This window comes from Physeter macrocephalus, chromosome 7, assembly GCF_002837175.3.
Source record: "Physeter macrocephalus isolate SW-GA chromosome 7, ASM283717v5, whole genome shotgun sequence".
Classification (NCBI taxonomy): Eukaryota; Metazoa; Chordata; class Mammalia; order Artiodactyla; family Physeteridae; genus Physeter; species Physeter macrocephalus.
This window is the reverse complement of record NC_041220.1, coordinates 123,279,041-123,301,075: the sequence shown is the minus strand read 5'-3', so window position 1 is coordinate 123,301,075 and position 22,035 is coordinate 123,279,041. Positions and strand designations below refer to the sequence as shown.

At 38.7% G+C, this 22,035-nt stretch overlaps 2 protein-coding genes across 2 annotated transcripts; both read left to right on the top strand.

Moving 5' to 3' along the window:
- Nucleotides 1-6,336: 6,336 nt before the first annotated feature.
- On the top strand, nt 6,337-10,048 carry LOC112063738 (fatty acid-binding protein, intestinal-like). Its single transcript, XM_024119265.1, has 4 exons — nt 6,337-6,470; nt 7,459-7,631; nt 8,651-8,758; nt 10,022-10,048. The coding sequence occupies exons 1-4, from the start codon at nt 6,404-6,406 to the stop codon at nt 10,046-10,048; spliced, it is 375 nt and encodes a 124-aa protein (XP_023975033.1). The 5' UTR covers nt 6,337-6,403.
- A 21-nt stretch (nt 10,049-10,069) lies between these two features.
- Nucleotides 10,070-13,168, top strand: FABP2 (fatty acid binding protein 2). Its single transcript, XM_007121219.3, has 4 exons — nt 10,070-10,136; nt 11,125-11,297; nt 12,317-12,424; nt 13,067-13,168. Exons 1-4 carry the CDS (start codon nt 10,070-10,072, stop codon nt 13,115-13,117), a joined length of 399 nt encoding a protein of 132 aa, XP_007121281.1. The 3' UTR covers nt 13,118-13,168.
- Nucleotides 13,169-22,035: the final 8,867 nt, after the last annotated feature.

Genomic DNA, 22,035 nt, shown 5'->3' with positions numbered 1-22,035 from the left:
ATAAAGATATTCTCTGGATAAACTGGATTCTGGGAGAATAGAGAGGGGAAAATAATTTAGGAGATTATTGCAGTCACCTAGGTGAAAAATGGTGATTATCTGGGAATACAAAGGAAGAGGGGATATATTTAAGTGATATTAAGGAGTAAAAATTGTATTGATTTGTTGATAAAATGGAAAGCCAAGGATAAAGGAGAGGAAAGACTTTAGAATGATTCCTAGGATGGCAGTATCATTCACTGATACAGGACATATAAGAAGAGAGAACAAGGCTGGGTGGAACATTAAGGTCCTTTCCAGTTTGTGGAGTTTGAGGTGCCAATTGAACAGGCACACAGAGCAACTTGGTAAGGAATAGGTCCCTGGTAGGAGAGAGATCTGGGATGTACCTTAAAATTTTAGAGTCACATAGATGGAAACTGAAGCCATGGGAATGGCAAAAATAGCCCAGGTAAATTGTGTGGAATAAAAAGAGATCTTAAGATGCAACCTCAAAATATAAACTGTTGGTTGAGAAAGAGTTGCCTGTGAAAGAGCCTGAAAAGGACATTCAGAGAAGTAAGAGGAATATCAGGAAAGAATAAAGTCAAGAAAAGAAAAGGAGAAATTTCAAAAAGGAAGGAGTCAATGGTCTGGAATGCTGTAATGACATAAAATAAGGGCCAAGGGGTGTGCACTGGATTTGACAACAAAAAAATTCATCAATGAGCTTAGTAAGTAGTTTCAGTGGAGGGGTGAATATGAAAGCCTCACTGAAGCAGACTGAGGCTCTAACAGAAGATAAGAATGAGGAGACAGTATAGATTACTTTTTCAAGGAGCCTGGCTATCAGGGGAAGGAGAAAGATTGAGTAGGTTCTAGAAATGTCAACAGAAGCCAGGGAGACTTTTTTTCATTTCTTAAGATGGGAGAGACTGGATTATCTTAATGTGAAGAAGAAAAGATCCCACCTCAGCCAAATAAATAATTAAAAGGGAGATATGGAGATAGGAAAAAAAATCTTTATATGTACCAACTTATTGTAATTTCAAGCCTTGCTTCTCTTGACTGAAACTGTATGTGTTCATCATTCTATCTCTATAATTTAGCATAGTACCTAGGTTATAGTGGGAATTCTAATATATGTTGAATGAATAAGTGCATGAAAGAATTTATGGAAGTAAGTAAAGTAGTAACAGATAACACTGAAAAGGAGAGCACATAAATTGGGAGAATTATTGCTTGCTGGTTTATTTCCCCTGTGGAGTAATACCCAGGTCATCTGCTCAAGGCAAGGGAAGAAGACTATAGGAGAACGATTAAAGATCCAGTCACTGCCACAAATGAGGATGGAGTTGACTGAGGTACACAAAAGTCTTGCCAGGCAGGGCAGATGATTCAGTTGAAGCTGGAAACCATGCGTGTGTAATAGCACCTGGAACAGCACAGGAGTTATTTTATTTGCAACAGGTATTGACTGGATAGAGAATGTAAACAAACCAGGAGGGGATTCCAACTTGGCGGAAAATGGAGGCGACAACTGACTGAAGTTCTCTCCCAGCTAAGAGCTGATACTGTGGGAGAAAATGAAGGAGCTGAGAGGATGAAAAGTTGTGGCCGGAGAGCGGCATGTTAAATTTCACAGAAGGAACAACTCTAGTAGTGACAAATCACAGGTTACAGCCCTGGGTGTAAGGGGATAAAGTGTAGAGGCAAAGATTATTAGAGATGAGGAGGTTAAGGTACCGTGAGGCTAGAGTGACAAGTAGCTTATCCACATGGACTTTGAGCTCACCCAGAATGATGGCAAGACACAGAGGATGATGGTCAGCCTGGTGCCATGATTTTCCATGATAGATGGTAGATAATGATGATGAAGTTGGCTGGAAGGTGACAGCCAAATAGAAATGGTCTCAAAGGAAAAGATTTTCTTAAAAAAAAAAAAAAAAGGCAGAAACATAATGGATGTGGGAGTGGGGAGCTGAGATAATGCACACCCATCTTCCTCCGTGGTATGAGGGGTATAGGAGTTGAGAAACCTCCCATTCAAAATTGCTTGAGGGAGACATTATTTGGGGGAACAGACCCAGATTTAAAAAGATAAGACAGAAGATGAAGTCATAAATCCTTCATGCAACATCATTCAACTGCCACTGATGGTTGTCTTGTTATTAATGAGAATCAGCAAGTTGCACTCACCATTATTTGGTAGATACCTCCCTGTACACTGCTGTAACTACAGTCTTTTCAGAAGAAAATCAACCAGCCATCTCAGGTACAAAATCCTAAACCATAATTTAACAGGTCTTAATATTTCTAAAATTTAGAGGCTTATGGTTAAAACAGAATGAAGTAAACTCTGTAGGCAAACTTTACAATTCTCCCTCATTCCCCATTCACTGCTAGGGATTGGACAGTAACCTTAAGAATTTCCTGTTGCTCTTTCCATCTGTCCCTCAAATCCTTCTCTTACATGGCCCTAAGAGAGACCACTATTTTTTTCTGACATGTAAAAGTTAAATAACTTGGGACTGAATAGGAGGATTCAGAAATTCTGAAGTGGTTAGTAAATGCCTGAAAATGCTATATCCCATAAATTATATATCTATATATCTATATCTATATAGCTATAGATATAGGTAGCTATTAAAATGCTCTATAAAAACTTTCCCTTCTGCTTTACAATGGGGTAAAAGGATTTCTGTGATCTCTAGAAAGCTATCCTTTGAACTGAGCTTGAAACATCATATTGCCCCTCGTCGTGGTATCTCTGGACTTCATGATGATACTGTTTCCCTGGTTATTATGAATCAGCTGCTTTTGCCTCTTATGAGCTATGCTGAGACCTTTAGAAGGTCATTGTACTTGGGAGAAGTAGACTTACCTGACCCATTCTTGGTGGTTCAGGGCAGGCTTTTTAGAGCACTCAGTGACCAAGCTGTGACCTGAAGCAACAGAAAGCAAGCACATTTAACAGACTGAGGACTACAAGAAGTTTGATATATTTAGATTTTAGAGTACACAGTAAGGAATGGCAGGAGACTGGAGATATAAGTAGGGGCTTCAGAAGCCACGTTAAGGAATGTGGTTTGCGCTTTCTCTTGGAGGAACGGGATAGGGATGAACAGGAGTTTCTGCTGATTTCCACTTCTTCCACACCACTCAGTGGCTGATGCCGACTGCGGAGTCCATACAGGGAGTACAACTCTACCTCCGCAGCATCTGTAACACCCCAAACACACACCTAATCCACCCACTTTCCCAAGCTGCAGGACCTTAAATCTTCGAGTATTATCAAAGAAGAAAATAAAGGACTGGGTCTGCCCTCAGCTGATTAGCCCAACTGTAACATCAGTACGAGAGGTCTGTAAGGGAAACTGGTCCGTAGGTTCTGTACAACCTTTTCTAGATGGGGTCCAGGTAAGTGATAAGAATTGGGGAGTTACAGAGTTCAGAAGCTGCAGAAGGAAAAGTGTAATGTTAAAAATTTGATCTCATCATTTTAAAAAACTCCAATGATGCCACACTGCAGAGATAACAGGGATTCCTTCCCGACTTTAAATTAGGTTACTGCCACTGATAAAAGGAAGACTGAAAGTTTAACATGTCCATTCTGTTAGCAGGTTTGCATGAGACCAAGTGCGATTTGCTTTCATCTGATCCTATTTTGCTCTTCCTGGGAAGCTCAAGGTGGCCACGAGAAAAAGGGCACTGTTAGGTGAACAATGGTAAGAAGCCATTCTAGTTTCCTCCTCCCCACCTTCCTGAGTCAGGCACTTTTACTTCCATTGCTGTGAGATCATAGAGAGAAAAGTTGTATTCCCAGAGGGGTCTAAAGCATCATGCTAACTTTAACAGGCAAATCCAAGTCATACCTAGTCCCAAGTTAATCACTAGTACAAATCAAAAAATACCTAAATAAATAAATTTCAGGTGACTTTCTAATAAACAATAGAAAGACGTGGATTTCCCTTCTCAAATATCAAAGTGGTCTGAGACCTGGGATACTTCCAAAAATTTATTATTGATTTGAGATTGATTTTCTTTCTCAGGGAACAAGAAGAGAAACAAAGGTTTATTGAGTACTTGATGTCTATCAGTTGCTCAGGCTCATGCTTTATATAATTTTTATATTGATCATATACCTTGACATCACTCACTCTGAGCCTCAGTTCCTCATCTATAAAATGAGGATAATAATTATTAATTATTAGTAATTATTTAGGCTCAGAGAGATTGAGTGATATGATCGAGGTCCTGTACAGTATATAATGTGTTTTGCAGGCAGTACTGAAACCAAGTCTTTTTGTTTCTAAAACACGTTCTTTTTACTGCACTACACTTCTATTCCAGTGACCAGATACATCTATTTTTTCTAATCTAGAAAAAAAAAGATTGGATCCATTATCCATGGCCTTCTAAAATCACAAATCCCCATAAGTAGTGGATTACCTGAGAGACTATTTAAACCCTGGCTCTAGAGTAACCATAAACTTTTCTTCTCTTCTCCAAGTACACTAGGGTGATGGTTCCCAAATAATGAGGTTTTCATTATCTTTGGCAAAAGAGAGAAGTACAAAGATAAGGTAGTCAATTTTTTTCATATGTAAAGGACTTCCCATTACTCTCAAATTATGATCTCTATTCCCTGACCCACCCACTTTCTCCCTCTCTTTCTCTGTGTGTGTGTGTATGTCTGTGTGTATATTTGGATGTACTTTTCTTTTGAAATGAAATAACGGATTTGGTCGAAGGTAGTTTACTGTTTAATGTGCCTGAGAAAATAAAAAGTGGGCAACTCCTCTGAAAGAGTGTGCCCAATAGATATCAAAATTTTAAAAACGTGGGACTTCCCTGGTGGTCCAGTGGTTAAGAATCTGCCTTCCAATGCAGGGGGACGTGGGTGCAATCCCTCGTTGAGGAACTAAGATCCCACACGCCGCGGGGCAACTAAACCCGCGCACTCTAGAGCCCACGTGTTGCAACTACTGAGCCCGCACGCTCTGGAGCCCATGCACCACAACTAGAGAGCCCATATGCCACAACTACTGAGCCCACACACCGCACCTACTGAGCCCGCACGCTCTAGAGCCCGGAAGCCACAGCTAGAGAGAGAAGCCCGCGCAGCACAATGAAAGATCTCGCATGCCACAACGAAGATCCTGCATGCTGCAACGAAGACCCAATGCAGCCAAATAAACAAATAAATAAATATTTCTTTAAAAATTTTAAAAACTTTATTCTATTTCCCAATGTCCTGTTCAAATCTGTTAGATACATCCCTCCCCTGACCCTGAATGAAATCTTGGGCATGCTCTATAGTTTCTCTACTGAGCTTTACTTAATAAGAGGTTCTCTGGTCACATTCATGCAAAATAATAGTCTCTTTTTAATAATGAGTATGTTCGGGCTCATTAATAATCAAAACTGCACATTTCACACTAAGTTAATGTTTTTTCCCGCACCAGCTAGGGCATGCTCCAGATTGGAAGCCTGCAGTGGGGGCAGGGACAGATACGGTGACCTTCTTCTCTCTTCACCTTTCTAGCTACCCTCTATACGCCCAACCCACCCAACACACATATTGAGTTTTGGCTTAGGACAGCACCAGGTTTGGGGATGAGAGGGAGTGAGAGTAAAACAAAGGAATGGTTTTAGTTAATGGCATAGCTGACACCTGGCTTTTGTTTTTTCTGCACGTGGCAGATGTTTAAAGATGTTCTTTTTCTTATGGGAGTTGTCATGTTATCCAGCCACATTTCTACCTCTTGAAATTTTTCTCAGTGGCCTATCACCATTCAAGACCAAAACAAAAGTATAATGGGTCCCTATTGTGTGTCACGCACTGTACCAGGTGCCAGGATATTTTACCCCAAGCCCTGGCAACCCAAAAACACAATGCAGAAGGACATATTAGAAAAATAAATAAATATTCAGTATCAATATCCTACTAACCTTAACTTTTCAGCTGTATTTGGTCATGAAGTCTTACTTTACAAGGTAATTGCTATTGTAAAAACGGGAAACATCATTAATAGTCTCATTTCCCAGATGTTATTTGATATATGCTCTAAATTATGTTACATTCAACACAGTGTGCACTTTGAACTTTTAAGCAGAAAAACTATCTGCAGACAACATGCCTTCTAATCCTTGAAATAAATGTGCCCACAATCATAGTTTAAGACACAGTAGTTATGCTTATCATGCTTTAATGCAGCTGAATTTCAGGAGAGGAGCTAAGGAATTTATAGAAACTAGAGAAACTATGATGGTTTGGCATTAATGTAGTTAAGCGACCTCTTGAACTTTAAACTTCCACATCACAGTATGAAGCTGGTTCTAAGATAAGAAATAGCATAAATTCTCTCCTAAGGACAGCCCTGAATCTCTCATTGCCTAGAGGATCAATCAGCTGGAGACCATGGCGTTCGATGGTACTTGGAAGGTAAACCGAAATGAGAACTATGAAAAGTTCATGGAAAAAATGGGTAAGGGCTTAATACTTTAATGGCTTGTTCTTTTGTTTCTCACAGACATCTTTCTAACTCCTTCTAAACCTTAAGGCTTAGAGAATGACACCTGCTGTGGCGGTGCGGCTCAGGAATGGTTGATGGTTCAGAGTAGCAAAAACCATATTCCCACTTCTTACATTGGAAAGAATACACTGTCTCACCACTGGAAGAAAAGATTCTTGGGTGCTATTCTCTAAAACACCAAAAACATCCAGATATGTTTCATTCAAGTTAACTGCTGATTCAAAATTGACAGTTTTTATGTTTGGAAAGTAAAATATGGCAGTGCATAATGATAACTTCCAGACTTTAAAACATTAAATTCTAGGGAATGGAAAAGCAAAGTCCATAAAATAAAGCAATGAAAAAGAGTTCTATCAAAAGTCACAGCTCTGAATAAATGAGACTTAATTCTCTTTTCCTCCGACTTACAATAAATTTGACTGTAATGTTTGCTAATTTTCTCATTTTTGAGACAGTCGGAAATGCCACAAAAAACAAAGAGAATTATGAAGTTCAAAATTTTAAAGCCATTATGGAAAGCAAAAGAACATTAAAAAAAAAAAGAGTACCATACATGTGGAATTAAAGTTGTATATCCTTATAAATATATAAATATACTTTTAAAATCCTTCACTTGACACTCCTGGAATTTGGTTTACTTAACAGTGAAACAAAAATATTAATAATTTAAAAACAATTACTCAGTTCTAAGATTCAACAATTCTTGCTTCATTTAATTTTTCTTAAGTTTTGGAAAAATAGCTTGATATGATTGAGCCTGAACTTTTTCTACAGAAGCAATCTGATTGCTCTTGTGCAAAGGCAATGCTATCAGGTTTTCCTCCCCCCTCAAAATATTAATTGATTAATTAACTAGTTAAAACTAGTTAGAACTTGGAAAAGTAAGCATTTTCCATGGCATTTTTTTACTTTATTTCCTTAAATCTCTTTCCCTTTGCAGGTATTAATGTGGTGAAAAGGAAGCTTGCATCTCATGACAATTTGAAACTGATAATTACACAAGAAGGAAATAAATTCACAGTCAAAGAATCAAGCACTTTTCGAAACATTGAAGTTCTGTTTGACCTTGGTGTCACTTTTAATTATAGCCTCGCAGATGGAACTGAACTCACTGTAAGAAATTTTTTATAAGCAGTGTATTCTTGATTTTTCTACACAATACTAAAATGATCTCTGCTTTCTGTCATTGGATGGTTTAATTAATGTAGGTCTCCTTCATTTACTGAAGCAGCCAATGGAGTTTATCTATATTATATATCAAACAAGTTAGTTAGCAGAGTATTTAAACATAACGTTTTGATTTTCATACACATCTGTAAAGGATTAAACAATAAGAATTAGAAAAATATCTTTGAATGACTGAGTATACACCTCTTCATAAAGAAAACTAAAGTTCAGTGTTTTCAACTTTACATATCTGACAGCAACAAAGCTTTTAGAGTTATCTAACTTAAACATAATAGACATTTAGTTAATGTAACTGAAATAATACAATAAATGAATAAATTAGTGAAAGAATGTGTGACCAAATGAAAAGGTCTAATGCTACAATCTAGGTCATTGGGAATTCAACTTTTTATATTTGAAATAAAATTTTATGGAGTCACATTTTTCAACTGATTTTTGAAAAACTTTTTTGCCCTTAGAATTTTTCTGGTTAAATTAAACATTTCCAATGACAATTATACTGTCAAATATTTTATCCATTGTGGTTATGCTTTAATTACTACAACAATTACATACATTAAAACAAGCACAAGCTTGTTAGCTTCTCCATGAAACTAATATGAACTATGACTAAATTTAGAACACTCTTTTTAATGTGAAAGGTTTAGAAAAAAGAAGCCCTGATGATCTGCCTTAAAATCTGGCATTTGGAAACAATTGAGTGAGGACAGCATGATGGTTACAGCGCATACTCTAGAGCCCAATAACCTAGGTTCAACCCTGGCTTTGTGACTTTAGGTAAATTACTGTATTTCAGTTTTCTCATCTGTGAAATGGAGATAATATTTACTTCGTAGGGTCATAGTGAAGTTTGAAGAAGTAGATCTGTAGGCCTCAAAACAAGGCCTGAAACATGTAAGACCCTAAAAAATGCTATTTTATTATTTTTTAAAAATTTTATATAGGGGACTTGGAGCCTAGAGGGAAATAAACTTGTTGGAAAATTCAAACGGGTGGACAATGGAAATGAACTAAATACTGTCCGAGAAATTATAGGTGGTGAAATGGTCCAGGTGAGTGGTTATTATAATTATTTTCCAAAGACGAAAATAATCACACAGCAATTATTTTATTTTGGGGGTTGTTGAGTTATATCATCAGTAAATAGACTACTACTTTTCTCATTAATCTTACTGATTTTTAAAATACAGATATTTTCTGATGCCTATTTATTGAAGAAAACATATATATGTCAATACATTGAGCCTGGGGCTTCCCTGGTGGCGCAGTGGTTGAGAATCCACCTGCCGATGCAGGGGACACGGGTTCGTGCCCATAATAGTCTCTTTTTAATAATGAGTATGTTCGGGCTCATTAATAATCAAAACTGCACATTTCACACTAAGTTAATGTTTTTTCCCGCACCAGCTAGGGCATGCTCCAGATTGGAAGCCTGCAGTGGGGGCAGGGACAGATACGGTGACCTTCTTCTCTCTTCACCTTTCTAGCTACCCTCTATACGCCCAACCCACCCAACACACATATTGAGTTTTGGCTTAGGACAGCACCAGGTTTGGGGATGAGAGGGAGTGAGAGTAAAACAAAGGAATGGTTTTAGTTAATGGCATAGCTGACACCTGGCTTTTGTTTTTTCTGCACGTGGCAGATGTTTAAAGATGTTCTTTTTCTTATGGGAGTTGTCATGTTATCCAGCCACATTTCTACCTCTTGAAATTTTTCTCAGTGGCCTATCACCATTCAAGACCAAAACAAAAGTATAATGGGTCCCTATTGTGTGTCACGCACTGTACCAGGTGCCAGGATATTTTACCCCAAGCCCTGGCAACCCAAAAACACAATGCAGAAGGACATATTAGAAAAATAAATAAATATTCAGTATCAATATCCTACTAACCTTAACTTTTCAGCTGTATTTGGTCATGAAGTCTTACTTTACAAGGTAATTGCTATTGTAAAAACGGGAAACATCATTAATAGTCTCATTTCCCAGATGTTATTTGATATATGCTCTAAATTATGTTACATTCAACACAGTGTGCACTTTGAACTTTTAAGCAGAAAAACTATCTGCAGACAACATGCCTTCTAATCCTTGAAATAAATGTGCCCACAATCATAGTTTAAGACACAGTAGTTATGCTTATCATGCTTTAATGCAGCTGAATTTCAGGAGAGGAGCTAAGGAATTTATAGAAACTAGAGAAACTATGATGGTTTGGCATTAATGTAGTTAAGCGACCTCTTGAACTTTAAACTTCCACATCACAGTATGAAGCTGGTTCTAAGATAAGAAATGGCATAAATTCTCTCCTAAGGACAGCCCTGAATCTCTCATTGCCTAGAGGATCAATCAGCTGGAGACCATGGCGTTCGATGGTACTTGGAAGGTAAACCGAAATGAGAACTATGAAAAGTTCATGGAAAAAATGGGTAAGGGCTTAATACTTTAATGGCTTGTTCTTTTGTTTCTCACAGACATCTTTCTAACTCCTTCTAAACCTTAAGGCTTAGAGAATGACACCTGCTGTGGCGGTGCGGCTCAGGAATGGTTGATGGTTCAGAGTAGCAAAAACCATATTCCCACTTCTTACATTGGAAAGAATACACTGTCTCACCACTGGAAGAAAAGATTCTTGGGTGCTATTCTCTAAAACACAAAAAACATCCAGATATGTTTCATTCAAGTTAACTGCTGATTCAAAATTGACAGTTTTTATGTTTGGAAAGTAAAATATGGCAGTGCATAATGATAACTTCCAGACTTTAAAACATTAAATTCTAGGGAATGGAAAAGCAAAGTCCATAAAATAAAGCAATGAAAAAGAGTTCTATCAAAAGTCACAGCTCTGAATAAATGAGACTTAATTCTCTTTTCCTCCGACTTACAATAAATTTGACTGTAATGTTTGCTAATTTTCTCATTTTTGAGACAGTCGGAAATGCCACAAAAAACAAAGAGAATTATGAAGTTCAAAATTTTAAAGCCATTATGGAAAGCAAAAGAACATTAAAAAAAAAAAGAGTACCATACATGTGGAATTAAAGTTGTATATCCTTATAAATATATAAATATACTTTTAAAATCCTTCACTTGACACTCCTGGAATTTGGTTTACTTAACAGTGAAACAAAAATATTAATAATTTTAAAAAAATTACTCAGTTCTAAGATTCAACAATTCTTGCTTCATTTAATTTTTCTTAAGTTTTGGAAAAATAGCTTGATATGATTGAGCCTGAACTTTTTCTACAGAAGCAATCTGATTGCTCTTGTGCAAAGGCAATGCTATCAGGTTTTCCTCCCCCCTCAAAATATTAATTGATTAATTAACTAGTTAAAACTAGTTAGAACTTGGAAAAGTAAGCATTTTCCATGGCATTTTTTTACTTTATTTCCTTAAATCTCTTTCCCTTTGCAGGTATTAATGTGGTGAAAAGGAAGCTTGCATCTCATGACAATTTGAAACTGATAATTACACAAGAAGGAAATAAATTCACAGTCAAAGAATCAAGCACTTTTCGAAACATTGAAGTTCTGTTTGACCTTGGTGTCACTTTTAATTATAGCCTCGCAGATGGAACTGAACTCACTGTAAGAAATTTTTTATAAGCAGTGTATTCTTGATTTTTCTACACAATACTAAAATGATCTCTGCTTTCTGTCATTGGATGGTTTAATTAATGTAGGTCTCCTTCATTTACTGAAGCAGCCAATGGAGTTTATCTATATTATATATCAAACAAGTTAGTTAGCAGAGTATTTAAACATAACGTTTTGATTTTCATACACATCTGTAAAGGATTAAACAATAAGAATTAGAAAAATATCTTTGAATGACTGAGTATACACCTCTTCATAAAGAAAACTAAAGTTCAGTGTTTTCAACTTTACATATCTGACAGCAACAAAGCTTTTAGAGTTATCTAACTTAAACATAATAGACATTTAGTTAATGTAACTGAAATAATACAATAAATGAATAAATTAGTGAAAGAATGTGTGACCAAATGAAAAGGTCTAATGCTACAATCTAGGTCATTGGGAATTCAACTTTTTATATTTGAAATAAAATTTTATGGAGTCACATTTTTCAACTGATTTTTGAAAAACTTTTTTGCCCTTAGAATTTTTCTGGTTAAATTAAACATTTCCAATGACAATTATACTGTCAAATATTTTATCCATTGTGGTTATGCTTTAATTACTACAACAATTACATACATTAAAACAAGCACAAGCTTGTTAGCTTCTCCATGAAACTAATATGAACTATGACTAAATTTAGAACACTCTTTTTAATGTGAAAGGTTTAGAAAAAAGAAGCCCTGATGATCTGCCTTAAAATCTGGCATTTGGAAACAATTGAGTGAGGACAGCATGATGGTTACAGCGCATACTCTAGAGCCCAATAACCTAGGTTCAACCCTGGCTTTGTGACTTTAGGTAAATTACTGTATTTCAGTTTTCTCATCTGTGAAATGGAGATAATATTTACTTCGTAGGGTCATAGTGAAGTTTGAAGAAGTAGATCTGTAGGCCTCAAAACAAGGCCTGAAACATGTAAGACCCTAAAAAATGCTATTTTATTATTTTTTAAAAATTTTATATAGGGGACTTGGAGCCTAGAGGGAAATAAACTTGTTGGAAAATTCAAACGGGTGGACAATGGAAATGAACTAAATACTGTCCGAGAAATTATAGGTGGTGAAATGGTCCAGGTGAGTGGTTATTATAATTATTTTCCAAAGACGAAAATAATCACACAGCAATTATTTTATTTTGGGGGTTGTTGAGTTATATCATCAGTAAATAGACTACTACTTTTCTCATTAATCTTACTGATTTTTAAAATACAGATATTTTCTGATGCCTATTTATTGAAGAAAACATATATATGTCAATACATTGAGCCTGGGGCTTCCCTGGTGGCGCAGTGGTTGAGAATCCACCTGCCGATGCAGGGGACACGGGTTCGTGCCCCGGTCCGGGAAGATCCCACATGCCGCGGATGCGGCTGGGCCCGTGAGCCATGGCCACTGAGCCTGCGCGTCCGGAGCCTGTGCTCCGCAACGGGAGAGGGCACAACAGTGAGAGGCCCGCGTACCGCAAAAAAAAAAAATTAAATTAAATTAAATTTAAAAAAATAATAATACATTGAGCCTATTTTAACTAAAAATGTGACTAAAAACCAAAACGTGTTTTTAAATGGATGTATCCTGTATCTGTATAAAGTGTTGTTATCAGGTACAAGAAAAAAAAAAACTATAAACTTATTTCAAAGCTATAATACTACTAATATTTTTCTTAATTATCCTTTAATCTTAATGGCAAATTCTTCTATGTTTGTTAACACGTTTCAGACTTATGTATATGAAGGAGTGGAAGCCAAGAGGATCTTCAAAAAGGAGTGAGCATTGTTCCTGGAGCAGAGCCCAGAACACATATTAGATAGAAAATCTATACTGAACCAAAACTTATTTTCCTCTCCTCACTAAGTATAAAGTTGCTGACTGATTAGTCCTTTTATGAACATTAGCCAATGGCTTATATTTCCAGTCTTGCTAAAGCAAAACACGTAAAAGCTAATCAGGATTTAATTTGTTTTACATTCTCTAAGATGTACATTTATTGGTGTTCTAAAAGAATTTGTGACATTTTAAAAAACAGATGAATAAATATTGTTCCCACATTGCTTTATAAGTCGTCTCTCCTTAAAAAAAAAAAAGCTATGCAGCATATGCACTGATAGATGGTTTTGGGTTTTTTCCCACATTTGGTAAACTAAAAACATACATTGCATGGAGGTCTTTAAAATCTTGTACTAGTGGTAAGTATTTTCCTTAGTAACATTTATTATAAAAATAATATATATTCAACCAGAAAATTGAGAGATAAAAAAGCAAATGAAAAATAAATATTTCCATAAACCCATAATCCAGAGATAATCACTATTCTAATAGATATCCTCCCAGTCCTCTTCTCCCAGTGTGGATTTGTATATTTCCCCAAACATACCACTTTGAATAATGTGATAGGAAACAAATGATGTACTAGGGTAAAGAACTGTATTATATTTTTCTACATTGTCAGTGATTCCTAGACCTCGGTAAGCATCAGGATCATCTGAGAAACTTACGAAATGTTTGCATGCTTAATCTCCACTGTTATCCTATTAGATCAGAATTTCTGAAAATAGAACCAGGGATTTTAGAAAACTCTCAAGTGATTCTGATGCAACATGTACACTAACCAGTCTTTGAGAAAAAGTGGGCTATCAGACACCAAAAGTGTCACCTTCAAGTGTCATCCCCCTTTACTCATAAACACATACACTGACAGATTTTTAGGACCTCAAAAGTTTTCTTTCACTCATATGGTCACATGATATACTATTTTATGTATTTCAAGCAATTGCATTTTAGGTGGTTGTGTATTACAGGGCACAGAGGGTGGTCAATTTTTTAAGCATTTAACTCTACGGATTTTTGTTTTGACTAACTATTTTTCACACTGGTGAAGGTAACAGCTAATATTTATATAGTTCTTACCAAGTTCCAGGTATCATTCTAAGTTGTATATAAACATGGCAGATACATTACAATGTGGGAAGAAAAATGTTTGGCGTACATGATGAAGATGAAAAGATTAGAGAATATGTAATCTTTTGCAAAAACAAGAACTTAAATCCACTGTTCATTTTATAACTTCATTAAAAACTTCACATTGAAAATAGTAATTATTTAGATTTTTCACACACTTTTAAAAAATAAAGGTTCAAAGTGCTTCTACCTCTCTAATCTTATCTACGTATGTGAAATAGGAAAAGGGCAGGTACTAATCTCACCTGAAAGTGGAGAAACTAAGGCACAGAGAGGTTTATTAGCTTGTCTAATGTTGTACAGAGTCCATGAGGAACACAGGAATTAAATGTAGGTCTTGACTTTTAGTCCAGTACATTATGATCTATGCTATTACTCAGCCTGTTATAAACAAAAATATCTTAAGGAAAAAAATGTCCCTTAATTCCTTCGTGGCACCCAAGAATAGCACTCCAAATGAGTCAGGTCAGACTGTAAAATAATGGCAATTAAGTGGTTAGGCACTTATCTATTTCTAGCCTCACTGCAGGCTCACTTTTTTTTTTTTTTTTTTTACAATTTATATCCTTTCTAGCATTAAATCTCCACTATTTATTAGTACTGGAGAGCAGCCTATTGTTTGCTAAGTGACTACCATTGCTATAACCCCTCTTTGGGAAACTGACCTTGATATCATGCCAATTTGATTGACCAAGAGAGGGTGCCTGATGCCAAGAGCAGCCAATCTAACACAGTTTGGCCAGTTTATGTTCCTTCTCTGTGCAGAAGGAACAACACAATGAACTGAACCTAGAAGAACCTCCCTTTAGAGAGTCTGAATGTGAGAAATACACAGTAATTGGTAGAAGGAAAAAGGTTTACGGAATTCCCTGGCGTCCAGTGGTTAGGACTCCATGCTTTCACTGCTGAGGGTGCGGGTTTGATCCCTGGTTAGGGTACTAAGATCCCGCAAGCCGCGCAGCACAGCCAAAAATAAAAAAATAAAATAAAAATTAGAAAATAATTTTTTAAAGGTTTAAAGAGGACAAAGAGGGCAGGCAGTAAGTAAAAGCCATGAGTATGCGAAGCTATGAACAAGTAGGAGCCACAGGGTAAACTGCAGAATAGAGGAGCAGTTAGAAGCAGCTGGGGTAGTAAAAGCTGAAATATGGTATCTGGGGTCTCCTTCAAATTGCTTCCTCCCCAATCTAGGGTCAGGGAGGTAGTGGGGAGGAGTATAGAAGAAACAAGATTGGTCACAAGTTGACAACTGTTGCAGCTGTTGAAAAGTGCCCGACCCATACTGACACGTGATAGGTTCATGGGGTACCTAATAGGAACATGGCAATTCATTAAACTTTTCTCCCTACTTTTGTATGTATTCGATATTTTCCACAACAAAAGGTTAAAAATTTTAACACATTTCATTTCCATTGCTATCACCTTGGTCAGTCACCATTTATCCTTCCCTTGATTACTGTAATAATCCCTAAAAAGCCTCCTACTTTCTTTCTACCTTCCTTACTCCGCCCCCTTAGTGTCTTTTTCAACACAGCGTCAGAACGATCATTTAAAAATCTAAATCAGATCATGTCACTCCTTTACACAAAGTACTGCAATGTCTCCCATTTCATTCAGAGAAAAAGCCAATGTCCTTACAATGGCCTGCAAGATCCTATGTGATCAGATCCCCTATGACCTATCTGACATGTGTTTCTGTTTTCATGGAATATCTGGAGGAAGAATGTTTCAGGTGGAGGAAATACCCTGGAGCAAAGGCCCTAAGGCAGGAGCAAGGCTGGTAAATTTGAAGAACATGGATTACCTCATAAGAGTCCCCAAGATCATCCAGAGGTGATCAAAAACAAGACTGATGTTCAGGAAATACAGGCTGACTCGGTCTTCCTAGAACTCAGGAATGATGTGGTAAAAAAGGAATGGGTTTTAGAATAACACAGACTTACCTAAACACTTATCTTTCCAGTTACTAACTAAAATTCAAGTTCTGAGCCTCAATTTTTCTCACTTGAAAAATAGGGAAAACAGCAATGATTTTCTGAGAGTGTTGTCAACTGAGGTATTATATATAAAACATCTAGCACAGTGCTCAGCACATAGCTGGTACTCAATAAATGTTACTAAGTAATAAGAACCTGTGCCCTACTCTTGAAGAGAAAACAGCTAAGTCTGGCTTAGGTAGACGGGAAAACTTTTCTTAAAATATCCCTCACAGGGCCTGTGTGGTCGATGGAGCCTTGGCTGGTAGAGCTTTGGGCAAGTCACTTTACCTCTCTGGAATTTAGTTCAATCATCTTTAAAATGAGTTAACTGGACCAGATGATCTCTAGTGCTAAGAACCAGTGCTGAGATTCTGTATCTGAATAAAAGTCAGTGACTCCTCCTTTAAGTAGCCCCTTGGGTATGTATCACAGGGAGGTGTTGCAATGACAGAGGGTGGGGTGGGGAGAAGGAGATATCTTCTAAACTCTGAAGCCTGGCTTGCTTCATGGGTGTGTGACCTGTGCAGGCTCAGAAGGGCTGTGTGCTTAATTTAATGCTCTGCTGCTAGTGTCTCAAAATTCTCAATAAATTTTGAACAGGAAAACCTGCAAATTATGTAGCCAGTCCTGTTCCTAGGCGATGACTATGAATAAGTAAGTATAAAAGATATTTTCCTGTGATTAATTAGAGACTGGCAGTAAGACATCCCTGGTCACCTGAAGAGAGGTGACTAGGTGGGTAAGATAGTTGTCTGGGATAGAACTGAAGTGGGAGGAGGTTTTGTGGGGATCAGGAGGGAAGGATGATGATGGATGAACACGTCAAAGTACAGTTGACCCTTGAACAACAGTAGGGGTTAGAGGCACCACCCACTCCCCAGTCGAAAATCCAAGTATTACTTTACAGTTGGCCCTCCGTATCTGCATTTCTGCAACCACGAATTCAACCAACCAATCGCTTAGTATGTATTTATTGAAGAAAATCCATGTATAACTATAGCATAAGACTGCCATCTACTGGTTAATGAAATGAATTCTTTCAAAGATTTCCAATGCAAGGTCTTTGCATTTCAGTATCTAGAGGGTTCCAGAAAGTTATGACATACTATACTGTACAGTTTGAAATAATTATTAAATGCTTCCTCAGTTCCAACTTCCAAAATAATCAGAGGTAATACAAAGACTCCTTTTCTGTTTTCCTTAACAGTTCCCTAAGGCTGCTTTCATTTGTTCAACAAAAAATAACTTTTAAAAAGTACTATGTGCCAGGTATCAAGTATTCAATGATGAATGCCATTGGTAGAGATATTCAGGTCATTAAGAACTTCACCAAATAGATTCAAATTCTCAGGTTCATCCTGGGTCTGAATCAGAATACCTAGAATAGCATCACCTTCAAAACTGGATGGTCACTTAGGGGTAGGGTTATGCTTTCATTCAATATGAAATGCTATGAAGAGCTTTGGGCAAGTCACTTCACCTCTTTGGAACAATATGAAGGGCTAATATGCACGGTGATGTTCAGGCCCAATGACCAACATTCAGGCTACTGGCTTGAACAGACATTATTGGAGAATTGACTGGAAAAGAAGAGTAAGCAAGGCTGTGATAGAAGATGAAGGAAGTTAGGGGCATGGAGCAAACTAACAGTCACAGATAAAGAACAGTTTTCCAGGGGGCTTCTCTCATCCATAAGCATCCCCACTGAGAATTCCACTAGAATAAAGGGTTACCAGAATTCCTCTCTTCTACAGTATCTAGATTACCAGGAAGAAAAGAGGGAACTTAAACACTCATCTAGTCATTAGTGGTTAGGACCACTGTGAAGGGAGAAGAGTAGTAGAAATCTAAAGAAGGGTAAGGAAGATCTCTCAGGATCTCTACCCAGTTTTAAGGCCACATCCCTCATATTACAGGTAGTGTAACTGGTTCTTTTCAAATAATTCTGATATACTCACTACACTGACTGTAGAAAATATCTGAGAGCCAAAGAACAATACTCTCCCTCCACTCAAAAACAAACAAAAAGTCCTTTAGGTAAACGATTATATACTCAATGCCATTTCTTGTTTTGCTTCAGGTAATTTTTTAAACATCAAGATAACAAGGATATCAAAGGACATAAATGTGACACTGAGCTTCCTCTCTTTAACATATCCTTACAGCAGAAAAACCTGAGTGAGGATGGGGCTTATTTCACACTCCCAGACCCCACTGAGTATTCATCCTGTGTTCCCGTAGCACAATGTACTCACCAATATCATACCATTTTTCTGCCTTCAGTTTGCTTGCCTGTCTCCTCTAGTCTGTGAGCTCCATGAGGGCAGGACAGTCTTATATCTATACCCCTCCCCCAACTATATCCCTTTAACACATAGTAAACATTAATAATTGCGGTGGAGTAAATAAAAGGGGCATGCTGGACAGTCTCAGACTCAGCAAGCCAGCCTTCCCATCCTATATTCTGAAAACTTACACACAGAAGCTCTACTGAAGGAATCAGCCCCAGCTGTTTTTACACACAGATAACCTTATTCTGAACCAGATCAACACTACCTTGGCCATAACAGATTAGGCCACTTGCTCCAAGGGCAGTCAATCTATATACTTAAGAACAGCCTATGAGAACTTTATTCAAGACCAATAATTCTAATTAGCTAAACCAGTTAGGGTCTGATTCTTGGGAATTTGACTTCAATACACAGAAAAAGTCATGAGCTAGTAATGATGGTTACAATGATGGGAACAAAATTTGCCACTCCAAAATGTATCTCTTTGTCATTATGATTAATTTAGGCTGATGACCTTTAAGAAACAGAAGACTCAGAAAGTCTTTCTTTTTACTTCCCTCTTAGCTGCCTAAAATATTTAAATAAAGGGCTTATTCCCAGAATAGAGGTATCACCAGAAATATCTGCAAAGAATATAGGCTAGATGTGGTGGGGGAAACTCAGTGTGGCCTAGAGACGAGAGTCCACCCAAAAGGGGCCTAGGGACCAGAGTCCACCCAAAAGGGGCCTAGAGATCAGAGACCACCCAATGTCCCATTTTCTCTGCAGGGCCCAGCAAACATTTGTTTATCAAACATTTGCTTTTTCATCTCCATGAGCATTGCCTTCCTCGCCTTTGAAATCCCAACATCCTCTTTTATCTCTAGCTGAAGATGGCATTTATGGTGAGCTTTTGGCCATTTTGGCAAGTTACTCCATTTTCCTGGGTCTCTCCTATGTCTACATGTTATTTAATTTTTGTTTGATTTTCTCCTGCTAATCTGTCTCATGTCAATTTAATTCTTGGACCAGCCAGAAGAACCTAGATGGGTAGAGGAAAATTTCTTCCTCCCAGACAATGGGCAAAAGTAGAAAGGCACAGAAGGAAAGGCAGACAACAGAGGCCATGAGGCAAAAGGGATCATGTTGAGTTCTAGTGAACAGAAACTGGATAGAAGAAAAGAGGGTGAAATAATAGCTTCTTAGAAATGGAAATAATGAATTCTTGCTTCTGATGAATAAAAATATAACTTGTTCACTATAGCTTCCTTGGATCCTGAGTGGCCAAGAGTACATATTTCTTTTTTTTTAAAATTTATTAATTTATTTATTTATGGCGTGTTGGGTCTTCATTTCTGTGCGAGGGCTTTCTCTAGTTGTGACAAGCGGGGGCCACTCTTCATCACAGTGCGCGGGCCTCTCACTATCGTGGCCTCTCTTGTTGTGGAGCACAGGCTCCAGACGCACAGGCCCAGTTGCTCCGCGGCATGTGGGATCTTCCCAGACCAGGGCTCAAACCTGTGTCCCCTGCATTGGCAGGCAGATTCTCAACCACTGCGCCACCAGGGAAGCCCCCAAGAGTACATATTTCTTAAACAAATATGAATTAAGCACCTACCAGGTGACACATATGACATGACTTTTACAGGTAAACAAATCTATTTGGTTCCTATGGAGATTTGAATCCAGCTCAGAAACATAGCATCTACAGTTTGAAGATTGACATTAAACAAGTAAAAACAATTGTGATAAGCATTACTAAGAAGTAATGTAGGCTCTCACAGAAATACATAGTATCTTGAATTATATTTTCCATTGGCCTATCTTTGCTAAGTTGCCTGATTATACAGCCTTTCCTGAATTCTACGAGGCCTAACTTACATTTGACATTCTTTTCATCCTTTTTTCACCTGTAACCATACATAAAAAGGCTACTTCTCAGGGTCTACAAAATCTTCAAAATACAAATTGGCTCCAAATTCAAAGAGAAAATTGTAAAATCTAAGTAAGTAAATGTTTTATCCACAAAACATAGCTCTAATTCAAACACACTACAATGCAACTCTTACTACCACAAGATAACACGTACCATGTTTACAATGTGCCAGACATTGTTCAAAATGCTTTATAAAAATCAACTCATGGGCAGAGTTTCAAGAAGGCAGGTTTCCACACACTAGGAAGCCCCTTCACGGGTGGAGACTGCGGGTGGCGGAGGGGGGAAGCTTTGGAGCCACGGAGGAGAGCGCAGCCACAGGGTGTGGAGGGCAAAGCGGAGAGATTCCCGCACAGAGGATCGGTGCCGACCGGCACTCACCAGCCCGAGAGGCTTGTCTGCTCACCCGCCAGGGCAGGCGGGACTGGGAGCTGAGGCTCGGGCTTCAGAGATCGGACCCCAGGGAGAGGACTGGAGTTGGCTGTGCGAACACAGCCTGAAGGGGGCTAGTGCGCCATGGCTAGCTGGGCGGGAGTCCGGGAAAAAGTCTGGAGCTGCCGAAGAGGCAAGAGACTTTTTCTTGCCTCTGTTTCCTGGTGCGCGAGGAGAGGGGATTAAGAGCACCGCTTGAAGGAGCTACAGAGACGGGCACAAGCCACGGCTATCAGCGCGGACCCCAGAGACGGGCATGGATGCTAAGGCTGCTGCTGCAGCCACCAAGAAGCCTGTGTGCAAGCACAGGCCACTATCCACACCTCTCCTCCCAGGAGCCTGTGCAGTCCGCTACTGCCAGGGTCCCGTGATCCAGGGACAACTTCCCCGGGAGAACGCACAGCGTGCCTCAGGCTAGTGTAACGTCACACCGGCCTCTGCCGCCACCAGCTCGCCCTGCACTCTGTAACCCTCCCTCCCCCTGGCCTGAGTGAGCCAGAGCCCCATAATCAGCTGCTACTTTAACCCTGTCCTGACTGAGCGAAAAACAGACATCCTCAGGCGACCTACATGCAGAGGCGGGTCCAAATCCAAAGCTGAACCCCAGGAGCTGTGCGAACAAAGAAGAGAAAGGGAAGTCTCTCCCAGCAGCCTCAGGAGCAGCGGATTAAAGTTCCACAATCAACATGATGTACCGTGCCTCTGTGGAAAACCTGAATAGACAACAAATCATCCCAAATTGAGGAGGTGGACTTCGGGAGCAACGATATATATATTTTTTCCCTTTTTCTCTTTTTGTGAGGGTCCCGTGATCCAGGGACAACTTCCCCGGGAGAACGCACAGCGTGCCTCAGGCTAGTGTAACGTCACACCGGCCTCTGCCGCCACCAGCTCGCCCTGCACTCTGTAACCCTCCCTCCCCCTGGCCTGAGTGAGCCAGAGCCCCATAATCAGCTGCTACTTTAACCCTGTCCTGACTGAGCGAAAAACAGACATCCTCAGGCGACCTACATGCAGAGGCGGGTCCAAATCCAAAGCTGAACCCCAGGAGCTGTGCGAACAAAGAAGAGAAAGGGAAGTCTCTCCCAGCAGCCTCAGGAGCAGCGGATTAAA